This window comes from Natrix helvetica (genome assembly GCF_964273705.1).
Source record: "Natrix helvetica genome assembly, chromosome: 10".
In the NCBI taxonomy this organism is placed as follows: domain Eukaryota; kingdom Metazoa; phylum Chordata; class Lepidosauria; order Squamata; family Natricidae; genus Natrix; species Natrix helvetica.
The window spans coordinates 23087288-23106696 of NC_138561.1; the positions used below are offsets into that span (position 1 = coordinate 23087288).

At 49.2% G+C, this 19409-nt stretch overlaps 2 protein-coding genes across 11 annotated transcripts in view; one reads left to right on the forward strand and one right to left on the reverse strand.

Annotated features, from left to right (window-relative positions):
• Positions 1-14309, forward strand: part of NFAT5 (nuclear factor of activated T cells 5) — a 48489-nt gene extending 34180 nt beyond the window's left edge. For 3 of the 10 annotated variants that reach the window (XM_081962972.1, XM_081962977.1, XM_081962973.1), the window contains 6 exons: positions 462-594; positions 1645-1725; positions 2204-2349; positions 3268-5680; positions 5974-6211; positions 8071-14309. In XM_081962972.1, coding sequence (XP_081819098.1) covers positions 462-594; positions 1645-1725; positions 2204-2349; positions 3268-5680; positions 5974-6203 — 3003 coding nt within the window. In that variant the 3' untranslated portion in view covers positions 6204-6211; positions 8071-14309. The remainder of the gene's footprint in view (positions 1-461; positions 595-1644; positions 1726-2203; positions 2350-3267; positions 5681-5973; positions 6212-8070) is intronic. The other 7 variants (XM_081962975.1, XM_081962979.1, XM_081962976.1 and 4 more) reach the window with 4 other exon arrangements.
• Positions 14310-15514: 1205 nt separating this feature from the next.
• On the reverse strand, positions 15515-18465 carry NQO1 (NAD(P)H quinone dehydrogenase 1). The gene is made up of 6 exons (XM_081963624.1): positions 17953-18465; positions 17646-17810; positions 17441-17571; positions 17071-17184; positions 16718-16819; positions 15515-16245 (listed from the first exon to the last, which is right to left on the reverse strand). Exons 1-6 carry the CDS (start codon positions 17957-17959, stop codon positions 15934-15936), a joined length of 831 nt encoding a protein of 276 aa, XP_081819750.1. The 5' UTR covers positions 17960-18465; the 3' UTR covers positions 15515-15933.
• Positions 18466-19409: the final 944 nt, after the last annotated feature.

The window sequence follows — 19409 nt, forward strand, 5'->3', positions numbered from 1 at the left end:
TTGTTTCCTTTAAACAAACCTTGCAGTAAATCTGTGTTCGAATGAAGAATCTAAGATCCAAATGTAAAATTATTTTATAGCCTTTGTTTTCTGCCTCAGGAAGGCCAGCGATTTCTTTAGCAATAGCCCTTAGACTTAAATACGCTTCACAGTGCTTTCCAGCCCTCTTAAGCAGTTTACAGCTTACAGCATATTGCTCCCAACAATCTGGGTCCTTGTTTACTGACCTGGGAAGGATGGAAGGCTGTCAACCTTGTGCCGGTTAGAATCAAACTCCTGCCGGTGGGCAGGGGCAGCCTGCAATACTGCATTCTCGCCACTGCGCCACCGCAGCTCTTCGAACCTACTCTAGGGAGTAACACAGCTCTAAAGATATATGTTTGATAAACATCTAGATTTTCTTATGTCAAATATCACAGACTGGAGGCTGTTAATATCCTGCCACTTTTTTTTCCTTTCAGAATCATCTAATTGTGAAGGTGCCACCTTACCATGACCAGCAAATAACTACACCTGTTTCTGTTGGGATTTTTGTCACGACCAATGCTGGGAGATCACATGACATACAACAATTTGCATACACTCCAGATACATGTATGTAAAAGGGACTAAATTTGCAAGGTGTGGGGTCTTGGTCAAAGTTTGCACTGCCTGGCCAGGGAACAAGAAACACTGGCTTGAGGAAATCCTGGGCAGTGCTTGTAGTTTGAGAAAGGGACTGTGTGCAATTACCACAGATTTGAGGGAGCTGTGCTGAATGTTTCATTCATTGGCTTTTGATTCTTGAAATGTGTACACTTGTGCTTATTGTTGATCTGAAAAAGTGGGAAGCTTGACGTGAAAAGAGTAAGATTCTACATTTAGGCAACAAAAACGAAATGCACAGGTACAGTATAGGTGGTACCTTGCTCAACAGTAGTAATTGTGAAAGGGATCTTGGAGTCCTACCATAGTAGACAATCATTTAAATAGGAGCCAGCAGTGTGCAGCAGCTGCCAAAAAAGCCAACACAGTTCCAGGCTGCATCAACAGAAGGATAGAATCAAGATCACATGAAGTGTTAATACCACTTTATAATGCTTTGGTAAAGCCACACTTGGAATACTGCATTCAGTTTTGGTCGCCACGATGTAGAAAAGATGTGGAGACTCTAGAAAGAGTGCAGAGAAGAGCAACAAAGATGATTAGGGGACTGGAGACTAAAACATACGAAGAACGATTGCAGGAACTGGGTATGTCTTGTTTAATAGAAAGAAGGACCAGAGGAGATATGATAGCATTGTTCCAATATCTCAGGGGTTGCCACAAAGAAGAGGGAGTCAAACTATTTTCCAAGGCACCTGAGGGTAGAACGAGAAGCAATGGGTGGAAACTAATCAAGGAGAGAAGCAACTTCCTGACAGTGAGAACAATTAATCAGTGGAACAGAAGTTGCCTCCAGAAGTTGTGAATGCCCCAACACTGGAAGTCTTTCAGAAGATGTTGGATAGTCATTTGTTTGAAGTGATGTAGGGTTTCCTGCCTAGGCAGGGGGTTGGACTAGATAGAAGACCTCCAAGGTCCCTTCCAACTCTGCTATTGTATTGTATTGTATTGTATAATTTCCTTGCTTTCATCTTTCCTGAATGATCTGTTTCTTCTCAGCAGCTGAGACTCTGAATGTAAATGTGAAGCAGGAAATATCCAGCTCAACCCAGCCCTGCTCTTTTGATGATGTAGCCAAAGGTAATTCTCAACCGCAGTCTTTCTTATTACCTTAGGCGAAGATTTCGTAAAAGTGCTGTGTTCATCACATTGAGTGACTTATTTGGGAACTTTAGGGCTACAGATATTTTCTGTTAATGTGTGTCGTTTCCCCTTCGGTCTGTTTCTCGGCCGACTTGTGGACCTCTTAACATGCTTAACTCTGCGAATGATTTTTTTACTGTGGTGAGATATAAACGTAATAAACAAGCAAGCCAGAGATGACTTGGCCTAACAAGCAGGCTAAGGTCTTTGTGCTGGTAAGGTGAACCGTAAGAGATGGGCCAGTCCTCAGGGTGACATGTGTATTTGCGTGTGTAGCATCCCTTTGGGTTGACGTTGGCCTTCAGGAGTGCCTTTGACTGCAGAGACAGGACTTGCCAGGAAAGATCATCAGCCCTTTTCTGGAGTTTCATCCTCCTGGGGTGACTTAGTGAATTCTGTTCTTTGTCTCCTGCAGTAAACTCCAGTGGCTGCAAGTTGGACCAAGTAAATCTTCTCCCCAGTGCCTTGGTAACTCCTCTCAGGCCAAACAGTATCGTTAAGAATGAAGAGGCTGCTCCAATGGAACTTCTGGCCGAGAAAATGTCTCTTCCTGCCTTTAATGTAAGCAGCAATTGAAAAATGATTCTGGGCATATGTCTTTTATAAAAAAAGAAGAAAACTATAAAGATTTTATTCAGGACATTTGATGGCATCAAATGTAGCTTGATATCTAATGTGATAGCTTTGGTAGGACTACAAATATTTCTTTCACTTTTTCCAATAGATAGAAGGAGTTTAACTAAAATGAAAATACCTTTTCCCCTTGCTTGTAAATAAGCAAGGGAAAGAGGTGATAACATGATAATATACTACTCTTTTAAAATTGAAGTCACATAAAAAAACTCACGGTATTAACGGTTTTTCCCGCCAGAAGAACTGTTGGCATTCCAGGAAAACGGGGGGAAAGGCTTTATGTCTTCTGACTGTAGTTTTAACACATTATTATCATCCGTTCAAATCAAGATGCTAGATATGGAAACCAGCATATCCAGCATCTTGGGGAATGGCCCATTCTCCTCTTCTGCTTCTCATTTAGCTCCAGAGAGCGAAAAGCAGCCCCTGCGACCAAAGTACCCTCCTGACACCAGGCCTACCCTTCGGGCTCCGGACCTCTGCTCCGAGCCAGCTGCAGAACAGCGACACCCTCCTGCAGCAGGCCTCCCAGTTCCCCATGAGGGAGCCTTCCTCCAGAGAGGCTTTGCCATCGGACAGCACAGCCATGGCTTTGTCCCAGCTGACTGTAGTTTTAACCCATTATTATCATCCGTTCTGATAGAACAGTATAGCTTTCTTCTTCGTGGTGATGTTCATAACAATGCAAATTAATGGTGTAAGGAATGGATTTCTAAAAATTGGGGGTGGGGTTTTCATTTGAAAGTATATAATGTAGAATTCAGGATAGTTTATTTTTCTCCCTGAATTATGGTTAGGCAATGAACATTCTAAACCTTACTGCTGTGTGTGCATGTTTCTCTTCAGACGACCAGCACCATTGGGCAGTCTCAAACAGCTTTGGAAACCAGCATATCCAGCATCTTGGGGAATGGCCCATTCTCCTCTTCTGCTTCTCATTTAGCTCCAGAGAGCGAAAAGCAGGCCCTGCAACCAAAGTACCCTCCTGACACCAGGCCTACCCTTCAGGCTCCGGACCTGGTGCCGTCTGGCAGCTTTTCAGCTGCCTCTGCTCCAAGCCAGCTGCAGAACAGCGACACCCTCCTGCAGCAGGCCTCCCAGTTCCCCTTGAGGGAGCCTTCCTCCAGAGAGGCTTTGCCATTGGACAGCACAGCCATGGCTTTGTCCCAGCTGACGGAGGCTCCCCAACAGCCACCTCCCCTTCAGGAGTCCAGCCAGGCCCTGCAGCAGCAGATCTCCTCCAGCATGTTCTCCTCGGCCGGTGGGGTGAGCCAGCTTCAGAGCACAATCCAGCAGCTGCAGGCGGGGAGTTTCCAGTCCAGCCCTGGTGAGGGCGGAGGCGGCGGAGGCGGCAGAAACGTTGACCTGGTTCAGCAAGTCCTGGAAGCTCAGCAGCAGCTGTCCTCTGTCCTCTTTTCAGGCTCTGAGAGTGAGGATGTGCAAGAGCAGCTCAATGTAGAAATTTTCCAGCAGGTTAGCCAAATCCAAAATGGAGTCAACCAGGGCATGTTTTCTTCAGCGGACACCATCCACCCGAGGGCAGAAGACCTCCTCCCCAGCCGAACCGAGATCATGCGACCCCAGTCGGAGGCTTCGTTGGCTGGCCAGCAGCAGGCGCAGCAGCAGGCGCAAGCGATGGAGACGTCTGCTGCGATGGTGATTGACATGCAGCAAGGCCTTTGCCAGGCCCCCAGCCGCATGCCGTCCGACCTGTTCGCCTCCTCTTCCTCCTCCTCCTCTTCCTCCTCGGGAAATGGAAGCATCCAGCAGTCCCCAGTTTACACCCCAACTTCCCATTTGATAGGTGGGCTGTCAGCAAGCGAAGACATGCAAATGCAGTGTGAGCTGTTCTCTCCCACCAGTGTCTCCAACAATGACGACGCTACCCCAGGGCAGCCTCAGGAGCAGGTGCCCACCGGAGGCTCTGCCCTCTTCCCTGCTTCAGGCTCTGCGGAAGGCAAAGAAGCTTCAGGACAAGCCGAGCAGATGCAGAGCACCGTCTTTCAGGCCATGGTCCAAATGCAGCACAGTGGGGAAAGGCAGGCCCAGGTCGCCCTCTTCTCTTCCTCAGAGGACATGTTGGCTGCCGTTCAAGGCACCGGAGCCCAGCAGCAGAGCGGGGGGCTCTTCCAGCAGAGTGGAGAGATGCTCTCTCTCCAGGCGGGCAGTTTCTTGCCCCCGGCTGCCCACTCCCAGCCTCAGCTGTTCCACTCTCAGAGCCCCATTGGGGACACCCAGAGCATCTCTCAGGAGGCCTCCAGTTCTCTTTTCCACAGCCAGAATGCTGCCTCCTCTTCTGAACAGCTGCAGCAGCCCATGTTCCACTCCCAGGGGAGCCTAGGGGTGGTTCCGGACCAGCAGGGGGGCAGCCTGTTTCTCTCCCAGAATGCTTTGGGCTCCTCCGTTGCGCAGGAGGAGCAGATGCCGTTCTTCGCCACACAAAGCTCTCTTTCTCCCTTGCAAGGCCCGGCCAGGACTGAGCAGCAGCCCTCCTTCCAGCAGCCCCACCTCCAAGGCCCTCTGCTCACCCAGGAGCAGCACCAGCCAACACATCAGGGCCTCTTCCAGGCCCAAGTAACCCTAGCCCCCCTCCCTTCCTCTGGGGTGCCTCCCAACCAACAGGGGGGCATTTTCCAAGCTCAGCACTCACTTGTGGCTCTTCAAAATAGTGCCTCCGCCCAAGAGCAGCAGCAGCAGCAGCAGAACATGCGGTTCAGCAGTCAGAACCCCATGGGCTCTGTGGCCTCCCAGAAGCCAACGCTGCTCTTCAGCTCCAATCCCAGCACGATGACCAGTCAGGAGCAACAGCAGAGCCAGCCTCTCTTCCACCCCCAGAGGGGCCAAGAGCAGCAGCAGCCCATGCAGTTCCAGAGCCAGAGTTCAGGCTCCACCCAAGCTGAGTCGCCACAACAGCCGCCAGGATTATTCCATGGCTCCCCCCAGATGCAGCTGGTCCAGGGATCCCCCAGTCCTCAGGAGCAGCCGGTCACCCTCTTCATATCATCGGCTTCCATGTCTGCCTTGCAGAGCAACATGAGCCAACAGGAGTTGCAGCAACCCCCTCCTCTGTATTCCTCACAGAGCAGCCTGCCAAACATCCAGGACACTTCATCGCCCCCCCAGCAGCAGCAGCAGCAGCAGCAGCAGGCAGCCTCTTTGTTTCACAATGCATCTGCTGGAAGTTCCATCAGCCAGCTGCAGAACTCCTCCACTTCATCCCCCCAGACCTCCAGGATATTCCTCTTTGGCATCCAAGACAGTAAGTCTGAGTCTAAAAAGCACTAGGTTCTCCTTGCTAGTCTGCCTCTAACCTTGGCATTCTGTTTTACATACTTAAGCTATGAAAACACAAATACAGAATTAATTCCGATCAAAATGCTGTGGGGTTTTACGGGCATTGTAACTACTTGAGTTGAAATTGGCATTCAAAGTCACGATTCTGCTTAGTTCTCCCTGCTCAGCAAGTTTCCACTTGGCTCTGAGTGATGCTTGCAAGACCATGTTGGTTGTCAACCTCGATCTGGATGTGTTGTTGGAACCTTGTTTCTTCAGCAGGTTGTGGCCAGCTGTTAACGTCTGGACCGGGTTCCGTGTCAGAGCAGATGATGACCCTCAGCCAAGCACAGAATGAGGTACAGCCATCGGTCACGGCTCTCCTGTCCCAGCAAATGTCAGAGAGTCCTTCTTCTGCAATGACCACCAATCAGAATATGAAGAAGATTGATGACCTGCTTGTATCCCTGCAAAATCAGGGGAACAATGCCATGGCTGGCTCCTTCTAACAAGTGAGGTAAGCCAGGACCTTTTCTTGAGCTGCGGAGGTTTTTAATTAATGACATTGGAGAGCATGTAGCATTCTCTGTGCTGTGGTTTGCCTGGAAAGGAGATGGGATTAGTCGTCCTCTTGTGAGCTGATAAGAGGGCAGGCCTAATTCTTGAACCAGGCCCTTGTTTTGGGGTTCTTTGGAGGGAAAGGCGGCTCTATGTCCAAAGGTTACCACTGAATGATTTTGCTTAGAAAACCCTGTGGATGGAGTCTGTTGGCTGTAATGCATCTTCTTAATCGTTGCTGCTAGACACTTGTTCCTTTAAAACTCGAGGCAGAGCTGAAAGTCTGAATGCAGCTATCAGAAAGGCACTCTAGCACTGCCATGTTAACTTATTTATTGGATTGATTGGGCCTCTGTCCAAAGTGAAAGGGATCCCGACAAACTGCGTCCTCTTCTGTCATCGATTCCGTTTCCCCCGTCCTTTACAGCCCTTACTGCCTGGAGGGGCACGAGGCTGCCTCTTCCAAAGCCACAGCATAATCTCCTCCTCCAGGGAAGCAATGGCTGCTGCTTGAATTTAGGCTCCTGGAAGGACCGTCTCATCCCAGTGGGATTGGCCCGCCCCACCTGTGCTGGCAGAGGAGGCATGGTTGGGCCCATCGGCCAGAGCGTTCTGGCTCTTGGGGTCCAGGAGAAGAGCCTTCTCTGCCATTGTGCCTGCCCTTTGGAACGTCTTGCCCCCCAAAGTGAGGTTGGCACCAACCCACCTGTCCTTTCGCCAAGAACCTAAAGATCTGGCTCTGCCAGCTGGCTTGGGGTTCCAAAGGAGGGGGCTTCAGTGTTGGGGTGGTTAATAGATTAACAAGAGCTCCCACCCCCTTCTTGTCCCTCCCCATCTTAGAGCTCGGTTGATTATCCAGATTGTTTATAGTATTGTATTTATATCATTAGGTTTTGTATAGTTTTATCTGTTCGTATCGTGAGCTGCTCAGAGTTTCCTTGTGGTACGATGGGCGGCTAATCAATTTTACAAATAAACCAATGAACCGAGCCTGCTTAGTGGCCTGAAGAGCCAGGAGGATCACGACTCTAAGCTACAGGTAGCAGGTCTCTCAGCTTTGCTCTACAAGCTCTAAAGAATCCCAGACTGAATCCCTGACTACAGTCTCACTCATTTATTTATTTATTTATTTATTATTCATGCTTCTAGACCGTCCCCTCTCCCAAAAGGGACTCGGGGCGGTGTACAGTCCATGCAAAATATATCAAAATACAATAAAAATTGAAGTATGTACAGTTGGAATGGAGGAGGTTAAAAATGGAATTAAAAGAACTGTACAAAGCAATATATATAAATATAGGATTTTGAACCCCTAAAACACACACAATAAGTTAAAAACAATACCCCTAAAATAACCAGTTAATACATTTGCCAGGAGGGACAGTTGTAATTATGCCAGGCCTGCTAATCGGAACAGGTGAGTCTTCAATTTTTGCCGGAAGGAGCGGAGGTCAGAAGTGGTTCTAATGACACTGAGTGGCAGGCTGTGCCCAGCTGGCACCAGAGTCAGGGCTGATAGAAGCAACTATTGTGAGGCTGCTGGTGTTCTGTCCCCTTTTCCTTCTCATGGACTTTCCAGGCAGGAGTCTGTGAAAGCAATAAGCCTAGAGAAGAATGGAGGGCTGCCATCACAGGGCTTCAACATGAGCCCATAAGAGTGCTGGGTTGTTCCCACTTTCCATCTGATGACAGCCTTTCGCTGAGTCCCTTTTCATGGAGAGAACCCTGTTGCAGAAGGCTGCTGAACACGAGGGAGGGAGGGGGGGCGAGTCTTTGTGTCATTTATAAGTGTCTTTTTGCTTTCTTTTTTTCATTCAGAAATCCTGCACTGGACAGACTGCATCTCTGGTCACTCTGGAGTTTAGCAAAGTAGCTTTCACTCTTCTCTGTGGAAAGGTGGCCGAAAGCAACATCTTCATCCTTGCTGTGGAAGAATCCCACTCTGGAAGTTCTGCTGAAGTGGGGGGCAAAGCCGGGTTTTGTCTTACCCAGGCATGGGTTGGACTGTTATCCCCATCCCCAGTTCTGAGAGGGATGTGGAGCATGGCTGTCACATGTCAGCTCAAGGCAAGAACATTGGGCTCCCACTCCCTCCCTCCCTCTCCCGTTCCTTTTCTGGTTTTCACAATTCTTTGGGCACATCTCCTGTGTCCTCAATCTTTTGACGGTTTCCCATGATTTGTGGCCATGTATGGAAATGGCTTCCACTGAAAAATGTGGCTGGAGTGGTACGGCACAAGTCTTCTGTGTGTGCTACGAATCCCACCCAGGATCATGTCTTGATGCTGCACCTGCTGGGTGGTGAATGTGCATGTCTGGATTGGGCTCTGAAGCAGCAGCGGCTCCCATCAGAGTGGTGGAGGAGGAGCCCCTGGGGTTGGGGAGGTTTAGGGGGCACCAGGAGGGCCTTGCAGGGCAGGCACCCTCGGGATCGGGGCCGTAGCTTGCTGAGAGCTGGGCGCAAGTGACCTCAGTGCTCTGCAGTTCCCCCTTCGCAGAAGGAACCAGTCGCCGGTCTAAGGAATGAGGCTCGTTTCGGAGTCTGCTTTGATCAAATGGTGGCTGACTCCTCTGGAAGCTTCTCCCTGGAGTTTCCACTCTCCTCTATTTAAATATTCTGTCATATACAGAATTAACTTTTCAGCGGACTAGAAAACCAGAAAAAAAATATTTGTGGTGAATGCACGGCAGGATTTAAGGAAGAAAGAGTAGAGTTTAGGTTGTTTTTGACACCATTGCCGGGAACATGGCACCTTCTCTAACTCAAAGGCAGGGGAGCAGCCTCGCTCCTGCCAGAGGCCTTCGTTAAAAGGCCAGTTGCACAGCCTCTCCTGGGGTCCACCGCCTGCAGCCGCCACCTCCAGGTCTCTTGCCTGGCCCTGTGCAGCTCTCGCTGACCTCGGGGGGCTGCTTTGGGTGCCTCTCGGCTGTTTGTCTTCTGGGTTGAGAAGAAGGCCGCTTGTCTCCCTCGAGGTCCTTTCTCGTGCTGTGCCAGTCCGTCTCTTCTGTTAGTGTTACGTGTGTTCTGTCCCAAGAAGTTTGGGTATCGTTTTCAGTAGTACAGGCTCTTTTGCCGATATGAAGGGAACTTTTCAGAAAGAGGCCTACTCGAGGTCATTTAATTTTGAATACAGTTTTCACTCGTTCAAGTTTTGGATGGTTTATATCTAATGTGTGTTTCATTTTTTGGAAAGCTCTATTTTGTATTTAGTAAATGATAAAACTATTTTGCTATTTGTACTAGATGAGTACATTGGCACACACACACACACACATATATAATATAATATAATATATATATATATTGTACACACATACATTCACACACATGTATTCTTCTTGCCACAGATTTTTGTGGCAAATGTGTGAGTTTATAGTCTCTTCTCCCACCACCTGACATCTGGTTACGGGGGAAAGGGGACGGGTTTGTTTAATCTTCATGGAGTATTTCTATAATGTTTGTGGCAGGTGTTCCTTCTTTGTCTGGCCATTCCATCAGTGCTGGCTGGCCGTGAAGGCAGCTTGACGCCCAAGGGATGGCTCCCTGCTGTGGGGGACTCAGCAGGGGAGTCCCTTGGGGTGACTTCTTGAAAGCTGGGATTTGATTCCGCTTTTATTCTCTGTTAATGTCTAACATTTTTGCTGGCTTTTTAATTTATAACACTAATACTCTCTGCTTTCCCTCTTTTGTAAATCCTGTAGATTCCTTGAACCTAATTCTGATGCTGAGAAAGAGAGATGCACACATGCGGAGGGAATTATGGGGAGGTGGAAAGGAGAGTGCAAAAGTCCCCAAGCCAGCTTACTTTTTTTTTGGGGGGGGGGGAAGGAAATGTATCACAGTCTGAGGTCAGCTCCTTGTTAAGAGGTCTCCCGTCCTCTCTGAAGGGGGGATGAGCAGGGGCCGTCTGGTGAGCTATTTGGGGCCAATGCTGAGATACCTGGGACCAATCCTTCATTGAACTGAGGTTCTGCCCAGATCCCCTGGGAGCTGTTGATCCTCCTTGCCACTTCTTGTGACATCAGCATCTGCTGCTCGTGCAAAATGGTGAAACTGATATTTTGTTGGTTGGTTTTTACTTTTCCTTGGTCCAGTTTAGGTCAATATTTAAATGTGCAACATTTTGAATATGTGATTTGGTTACCAAATGTATCTTTTTGGAGCAAAGGGGCTGCTCAGTAGCTGGCAGAGGCTGGTCCTACATCTTTGCTCCTGCTTTCCGTGGGCAAAGGGGGGCGGAGTAAGCAGAGCCTCCCTTGGGAAGCCCTGCACCTGGCTGCTTCAGCGACCCAGCATGGTTGCCGGAACTCGCTGCGTTTCTTACACATTCCCGACCTCGCTGTTCTCAGGGCACCAGCACAAGGAATGTGGGAGACCCTGAAGAATGAGAAGGCTATCCTAGAAGGAGGACCCATCTTTTCTTGCCAAGGCCTGTCCCCGGTGCCTTTTACGTCAAGCTCCCTAGCTAAAGCAGAGATTATGGGATTCGTTTGTAGAATCAAGTCAAGGCTCATGGATACAAGCCCCAGGAAGAGAAGTGTAGTTTAAAAGAAAGTGTAGTCTTTTAAAATACAGCGTCAGGATTCTGACGGGCCAGTGTAAAAGATGGCTTCCAGGTCTGACATATAGTACATCCCCTTTATTAAAGTTTATATTAAGAATTTTCCCATACAGGTAGTCCTTGATTTACATCCTTTCATTTAGTGACCAAAGTTACAACAACACTGAAGAAAGTTATTTACCACCAATCCTCACAGTTACCATGGTCACGTGATCAAAATCCCAGCACTGGCAACTGGCGTGTAGAGCTGCTGGGCTGAAGGGAGATCTGACAAGCAGAGTTGATGGGGGAAGACAGGTTCAGTTAACAACTGTGTGACTGGCTTGACAACCATGGCAGAAAAGTTGGTAAAACTGGGTGCGATTCACTTAACTGTTGCCATTCTTGGCAGTGGAAATTGTGATCTCAGTTGTGGTCATAAATTGAGGACTACCTGTAGAATAAAAGGCAGATTGAAAGAAAAAGGAAAGTGCAAGAAATGAAAAATGAAAAGAATGTAATGAATTTTCTTTTCAACAGATAGTTGCTTTAATAATCCCTCCTTAGATATATCATAAAATGTATAATCCCTCAGTCCCTTATTTAGTCCACACCTGGCTTAATCCTCAAACCCATAAACCATAGTTTCATTTCTTCTTTCAGCAAAAAGTCCATGAGATTTCCAGTTATTCAAAAAAAGTTTTTTTTATGACTAAATACTGTAGGTCAGTTTTACCATTTCTGCAACTCCTGACATATTCCCAATCCATTCCTCCACTGTGGGGATTTCATTAACCTTCCATTGCATAGTTGTGCTTATGATAATCTTGCTGCAATTGCCATCTATGAGATCAGTCTGCTGTGAGTTTTTCCTGATTCATTTTCCATAAGACAGAATAAAAAGCGTTCTAGTTTCTTTGAAGTAGTAATCTTTTAAGATTCTTTGCATCATTGTGTGAATTTGTATCCAAAGTTTTATTGGCTTTCTCACAAGTCCATCATGCATGATAAAATATCCTCTCGTGTTTTTAACATTTCTAACACTACTTTGAAATACTTTCATATAACAATAATCATTTTATTTTAAAAAATCCCTTAGTTTTATAACATAATGTAAATTTAACACCAATTACCCAGATTTTCTCCCAATATGTTATATCCAAAATTAACAGACCATTTTGTCATGCAATCTTCAACTTGTTCATCTTCCATTTCAAATCTTAAGAAAAGTTTATACATTTTTCCTATTATCCCAAAGGTACTTTTTTCAAGAGGCAACTAGACACCAGAAAGTCCCGGCTGCCTCTTGAAAAAGCACCTTTGGGACAACTGTGACCTGGATGACTGAGAATCTCCACAGACATTTTTCCTATCACATATTCTTCATTTCTGTACAACTCAATTTCAAATTCCAACTTATATTTTTAGAGTTCCCACTTGTCTTTTCATCCACATTAGCTGTACATATCCAAACCATTGAAAGTTATATCCCTCTGAGATCAGCTGTTAGCCATTTCTTCATATACCGTATTTTTCAGAGTATAAGATGCACCGGAGCATAAGACGCAGCAAGGTTCTGAAGAGGCAAATTTCTTTAAAAAGGTTTTGCACTCTGTAAACCTCCCAAAAACGGGCCCATTTTTTCCCCAAGAGCATGAATAGCCTTTAGGAGGCTTGTAGAGAGCTCCTGGGAGGTGGGGCTCCCCCAAAACGAGCAAAAAATGGCCTGTTTTTTTATCAAAAAACGGGATGGATAGCCTTTAGGCGATTTATAAAGTGCTCTTGGGGGCAAAATTGAGCAAATTTCTGCCCTCCCCAGCTCCCAGGAGCACTCTGCAAACCTCCTAAAGGCTATGCACGGCCATTTTGATGAAGGGGACGGGGTTTCAGGAGGCAGCTGTATTCAGTGTATAAGACACACCCAGTTTTTCAGCCTCTCTTGAGGGAAAAAGGTGCATCTTGTACTCCGAAAAATATGGTATGCTGCTGGTGTTCTGTAGAATACTTCTTTGCTAAAAGTCAATAAAGGTACCTTCGGGCACAACCAGTGTTCATATTTATTTCATATTCTTCTCAATGCATTATTTTTCACATAATTAAAATTCACATTAATATTATGCTATGATAAAAGCCGACAGCAAACAAACCTCAGATTATGACCCTCCGTTTCAAACATTCTTTTTTTTCTCAGCAAGACTCATCAATTTCATCGAAATTAAACAACAGACTGCAAAGTATAAAGTTAAGCAATCCTAATGGTCCCTATCTTTTGCATCCTGCAGAATTTTTAATTTAACACTTGATTTCTTGCCACACAAATCTAGATAAAATTATTTGCTGCTGTTTAAAAAAAGCATTTTTCAAAACCAGGATTGTTTGAAATAAAAACATTCTAGTTAATGTATTTGTTGTTCTCACAGAAACTCTTGCAACTTCTCCTTAGTGAAATTTTCTTTAATTTCATTTCATAACTTATGTTATTACCTTGAAATAACACAATTCGTATTAGACATAGCAATATCTAACTAGAAAGCCATTTGCTGTAGTGATTAAGATTTCTGGCTAGAAATTGGAGATTGTGAGTTCTAGTTCCACCTTAAAAAGCCAGCTAGATGACTTTGGGCTAATCACTCTCATTCAGACCTCAGGAGAAGGCAGAGACAAAACAGAATGAAATCTTGCTAAGAAAACTGCAGGGACTTGTCCAGGCAGTTGCCAGGAGTCAAGACTGACTCAAAGACACACACACACACCCCTTTTTTTCTCAGTCTGAAAAAAATAGTCACTCACAGGTGGGAGTGGTCCCCAATCTGTAGCTGTAGGCAGCTTCTGATTTAGCCATAGTAAACAGGCAGTTTCCCAAAGCACCACATTCTTTTTCAGCTGGATTTCTGCATGTCCTGAAGCAATAACCAAGGCTGATCCTCCCTTCCCCTCTGCCATATATGCAGCAGCCGGCTTAGGCTGTCGGCTTGGGGGTCAGGCTCCCTCCATGGGAATGGAGTCTTAGAGCCAAAAGCTTTGTGAATGCTGAAGAGGCTCCCCCTGCATCTCTCTGCCCCAGCTTCTCCAGAGTGTTGGTCACCTTGCAAGGGAAGCTGCGTGGATCATGGGAAACAAGGAGGATCCAGGCTTTGCCTTCTTCCAGTGTCCCCCTCCTCTCCTTCCTCTTACTTCCTGCGTTCCTGCTTTGCTTTGGGCAGGGCAGAGGTCAAGCAGCCATTGAGCAGCCCCTTCTGGATCCTGCAATGTGAATGTAGCCTGATTTGGCCCATTGTGCGTTTGTGTATCCCTGGCTTGTGTCGGTGGGTTTCTCAGAGCACTGATAACCAATTTTCAATTTGTTCTATTGAAGGGGCTGGGGTGGGGTACTTTGTTTGCATTTGTTTTTTTAGCTCTTCTGCGATAACTTGTTGGATATTAAAGAGATATTTTGCTTCAATTGGGACATTTGTATACTTGCAACTATATTTCTGTACACAGCTGCAGTCCAGAATAAAACTTTGAAAGTTTTCATTTCACAGTGTATAACCGTTGTGCTGTTCTTTCCAACATCTTCCGTTTAATAGCATTAATCGCCTGAGTTTTGCAAAGTGCCTTCCTCTCAGGTTCAGGAGCCAAAGAAGACTGAGACTGCAGGAAGAGGCTCAACGCATGAACATCTCACCCGTTCCAGAGCCTCGTTTTTTCTGTTTCACTCAGTTTCTCCAGCTGGCTGCCACTTGGGGCTGAATACTTGGTGTTCCTCAACAAATTTCGAGGTGGTCTGGAAATTCTTATCCCGGGAAGAGCATTGGGAGGAGTGCAGATTTCTGTCTTGGCAAAGTGGGGTGGGAGAGGGAGAGCTTTATGCGGGAATAAAGTCTAGGCTTCATGATCTTCTGAACTTGGCCTGCATTTGCCTTTCAACTTGGCAGCTGCCAGCAGAGGTGGAACTTTTTGTTCTGTTCTATGGAGCGCAGACTGAAAAATGGTCACGATGACCCATAATGTGTTGAAATAGGAATGGGAATGCCCCAAGATGTGTAATTTCACCACTGCAGTTGTGTCCCGTATTAATTCTGCATTCTGATGCTTGAGTCAGTCGACCTGATGTGTCTCACACAACTAAAGGGACTTTGCTTTTCTGTGCTTTTTGAGTTGTGCATGTCTCTTGGGCAAGGCTCCTGGCCGTTTCTAAAACAACCTACAACTACAGACGTGAATGAAAGAGAATCGGGTTACCTCGATTTGCCTTGATGTAAGTTGCTTATTTGGAAAATGGCACTACAGGTAGTCCTCGAGTTACAACCACAGTTGAGCCCAACATTTACGTTGCTAAGTGAAACATTTGTTAAACAGGTTTGCTCCATTTCACGACTTTTCTTGCCACAGTTATTAAGTGAATCATTGCATTTGTTAAATTAGTAACATGGTTGTTAAGTGGATTTGGATTCCCCACTGACTTTGCATATCAGAGGGTTGAAAAAGGTGATCACATGATCCTGGGATACTGTGACCGTCATAAATACGAACCAATGGCCAAGTATCTGAGTTTTGATGACGTGACCAGAGGGGCACTACAATGGTCCTGTGAAAAACGGTCATGTTGCTTTTTTCAGTGCCGTTGTAACTTTGAACAGTCACTAAATGGACTGTCGTAACTCAAGGACTACCTGTAGCTATTGTGGAGTGCATAATAGTGTTTCACAGTCTGGCAAATTAACCACAGAAGATTGGCGCAATGTCCACATACAGGGCTTTTATTTCACAAAGAACATTTACAGAGGGAAAAGGAGGAGGAGGGGCAATGATCACTTCTGACAGATTAGTCTCAGCAGCTGGACTTGGGATTTAATAAGCAGGCACCACCGACAGCCCCCTAAATGCGTGAAGAGAAAAGGCACACAAATGCTGAAGCAACGCTAGCAGAGCTCTGACCCCGTGGCCAGCAGCCCTTCAAGGCAATGGAAGCCCCCAATTGCACCACCCAGAGAAAGAATAGAGCTGGGTGGGAAACCCCCTGCCTGAAAGACCCCACATTGTCTTAACTAGGCCCTGTTGCGGAGAGGCCCCTTTCCCTGCACCTGCTAATTTCTAGGGGAGGGGGAGAAGTGGGCTCACGGCCACTGCAATCCTACACAGCTTCCCAATGGGACAATCACTTGTCCTGGGCCTTGACCTGGTTGTCTGGTGGGAATGGCTTCCCCAGGTGCTGGCCAACAGTCAGCCCGTATGTCTCCTTTTCCTGCTCTTCCCAGACATCTTCCTTCAGCACAAACCCCTGAGCAAAATTCAGCTCAAAAAGGCTGTTTGGGGCAAAGCGGAGGGGCTTCTCTTCCCAGATGGCTGCCAGTCTCTTCTTCCAGTCCTCCAGGATTCGGGAGCGGACGTCCTCCGGAGTGTGCTGGCCGATGCTGAAAGCAATCTGGGGAGCCAAGACTTGGAAGCCGCAGAAATGAAGGGTGCCACTCTGCATGGGTGAGAACAGGAAAGGCCATAAAGCTTACCCAGAGCCAGGCAAATGCACCATCTTGGCATTTGGCCTTGGAGGAAGCACCCGTACCCTGAACGCCTTGCCAGGTCCACAGGACCAAGCCAGCACAAGGCCATTCTATTACTTCGGAGTAGTTTATTTCATTGCAAACAAATCTTGCCAGAGACTAAATCAATTGCCTGCAGAATTACTAGATAATACCTTGTGAAACGCTGGAGCGTGTATGTGTGCGTGCATGTCCACCTTTGCCATCTTCCTGCATACCAGAAATTCTCTTTGCCCTTGGGAAGGAGCCCCTCCCTCTGGGACTTCGGACTGCACACAAACTTTAGAAACACAAGAGACACTCCAGAGGCCTGCATTTCAACAAGACACTAAGCAACATCCCCATCCTCAGTGCAGGAAGTGAGCTGTTGCTAAGATTGGGCCTCTGGTCTTCTTCCCTCACCTGTATCGGCCAGAGCAGGATGTTAATGTCTCCATTGATGCCCGCTGGGGTGTACATTGAGCCCATCCCGCCAGTGGTGAAGGACAGCACGGCCTTCTTCTTCTGCAGGCAAGCAAAGCACAGTCAGGCCAAGGAGAGGGACCAGCAGGGTCCCGTCACCACCACTGCTGCCTCTGTATGTATGTGTGTGTGTGTGTGTGTGTTTGTGTGTGTTGGGGCGTCTGCCATGTTCCCCCTAGCAACAGAGGGCACAGAGGCTCAGGGCCAGCATGAGGGGCCCTGGTTTGTGTGGCCTGCTAACCCCCATTTCAGTCTAGGGTGGGGAGTGCAGCTGCTCCCCCGCAGCCGCCTACCTGGAAGGGCCCCTGGTCGTACATAGCCCCGTAGGAGTAGGCAAAGCCCTGGATGAGGATGCGGTCGAACCAGCCTTTCAGGATGGCCGGGAGGCCGAACCAATGCAGAGGGAACTGGAAGGCAAGCAGAGCCGGGCTCACCAGGGCGCCGCCGAGATCCCGTGAGGGCCCCGGGCGGGATCCGGCCTGGCCTGGCTCCGACCTTTCCCAACCCGAAAGGCGGCGGCTCGACGAAGCGCTCTGCCCGGGGGCTTTGGCGGCTGCCCCGGCTAAAGCCGGACGGCGCCGGAGCGTCGGTTCGGACACAACAGGGGGACGCGCCAGCCGCGCGGGGCAGAGACCGGGCTTTGGGCAGGCGGGCGGCGCCCACCTGGAAGATGACGAGGTCGGCGGCCTCCAGCTTCTCCACCTCGCCCAGGATGTCGCTGCTAAGGCGGCCTTCCTTCCAGGCCAGCCCGGCCTCCTTCACGTAGTTGAGGTTGCGCGGGTCGTCGGGGTCGCCTGCGGGGTCGAGCGGAGGTTAGGAGGCGGCGGAGAGAGCGGTCGGGCAGGAGGGGAGGGGGCGGGGGCGTTACCGGCGAAGTCCGCGCGCGACAGGACCGGCTGGAAGTGCTGCGCGTAGAGGTCGGAGACGGCCACGCTCCAGCCGCCGCTCTCCAGCGCCTCGACGGCCGCCCGCTGCAAGGCGTGGTTGAAGGAGCCCGGTTCCTGGTGGGCCAGCACGATCAGCGCCCGTTTCGCTGCCGGGAGAGAAGGAGGAGGAAGGCGTCCCCTGGCTCGGCTGTCCCCGCGAGCAGCCAGAGGAGCGGCGCCTCGGGCACAGCAGGAGCCCGACTAGACCCGACCCGGCGCTGCCTGCGCGGCGGAGCGAGGGAGACTTACCAGCCATGGGTGGGGATCGAGGGCACCGCGGCGGCAGGACGAGCGAGCGGACGAGCCAGGAGGGGCCTCTGGCAGCTGCCGGCGACGAAGAGAAGCAGCGCGTCGGGCTCCAACGGGCGAAAGTGGCCCAGCAGACCCCGCCACGGCCTCGACCGCCGGCCTTTGGGGGCGGCGCTCCCCACCGCGCCTCGCTCCGCCTCCCCCCCGGCCCTCCGCTCTCAGGCCGGCCGTCCCGGAGGTCTCCGGAGAGGGCAGAGCCTCTGGCCTTCCGCCGGCGCTTTTCCTACTAAGGGTTCCGCCCTCCCGAGCTTAGGACGCCTTTCCCGGAGGACGGAAGGGGCTGAGAAGTCCCGGACCGGCAGCTGGAATGCCTGGAATGCCGCTGCCAATCGGTCTCTATCGCCGGCTCCCAGCTGCGACCCCACCGTCTCTGTCTCCTTTGACCAGGGGCACCTGCTCCGGGCGCATTAAAACGAGGCCGCCTGGGCTCCCTTGGCACGCAGGCCCCGGTGGCAACCTTGCTGGTATCCACAACAGGAGAAGCTAGGCCCCAGAGGACCTTTGTCCACCACAAACAGGTGGCTTCCTGCCAGCTAAAGGATGGCCCTGCTCTGGCTGCCCCACCCACTGGCCCCCACAGGCTTCCACCCACTGAAACATCCCAGCCGGTTATGTGGCTTCAAAGCCATCAGAGTGCTCTGCTGCCTGATTTCCATATAGGTTTCCGTATATTCCTCACTGCAGAGCCAGAGTACGAGGCAGGAAACCCTGCTAGACTTGCCTGGTGACGGGGTGGGGTCCTTGGAAAGGAGCCAAAGCGGTGCAGACCCACCCCCCCAGGAGAATGGAGTGGCCCCCACAAAGCCCTACTAGTTTTGCTGCCAATTCTGGTGTGGCCTGGGCTCATACGAGACCCCAGTCAGAAGAAAAGCAATGTGCAAAGTTTTGGTTTTGGGGCTGAAGGGGTTGCGGAGTTCAAAGGCCAGTGCGCCAGCCCAGGCAACTGGGCATTAAGTGTGTTCCAAAAAGCACACTGGCTCTTCCAGGTTCTGTGCATTTAACCACCTGCGGCTGCTGAAATACAGCAAGCTTGCAAAAGTTTCTCTTTCCCAGGAAGCCCTGCTGGAAGAAGAAATTTCAATTCCTTCCTTCAGTTTGCAATGATCTCTCAAGGGAGGAAATCAAACAGTGTAGGACAAACAGGTGTGCTGTGTCTCCCAGAATTGTTTCATCATATGCCTGCATAGAGCCAGAACCCCAAAGGGAGCTTGCTGGCATCGGCTAATGTTAGGAAAGCCAAGATGCCCATTTGACAGATGAAGCACGCTTTAGTCTTGAACAGCTATGCCGAAGCACCTCGGAGCTTATCTTGAGCATCTTGGAAGAAAAGTAGCCCAAAACTGGCCCATCTCCAGCCATCCAAATCCACTCTGGGTCCCTGATGAACGAAAGGAAGG

What these genes read in the sequence shown, in the direction of transcription:
- NQO1 (XM_081963624.1), bottom strand. An exon ending in ACGACCAGGGGCCCTTCCAG is followed by an intron (nt 16,820 to 17,070) that starts GTAGGCGGCTGC and finishes GCTTGCCTGCAG; the next exon opens with AAGAAGAAGGCCGTGCTGTC. An exon ending in TCCTGCTCTGGCCGATACAG is followed by an intron (nt 16,246 to 16,717) that starts GTGAGGGAAGAA and finishes TCACCCATGCAG; the next exon opens with AGTGGCACCCTTCATTTCTG.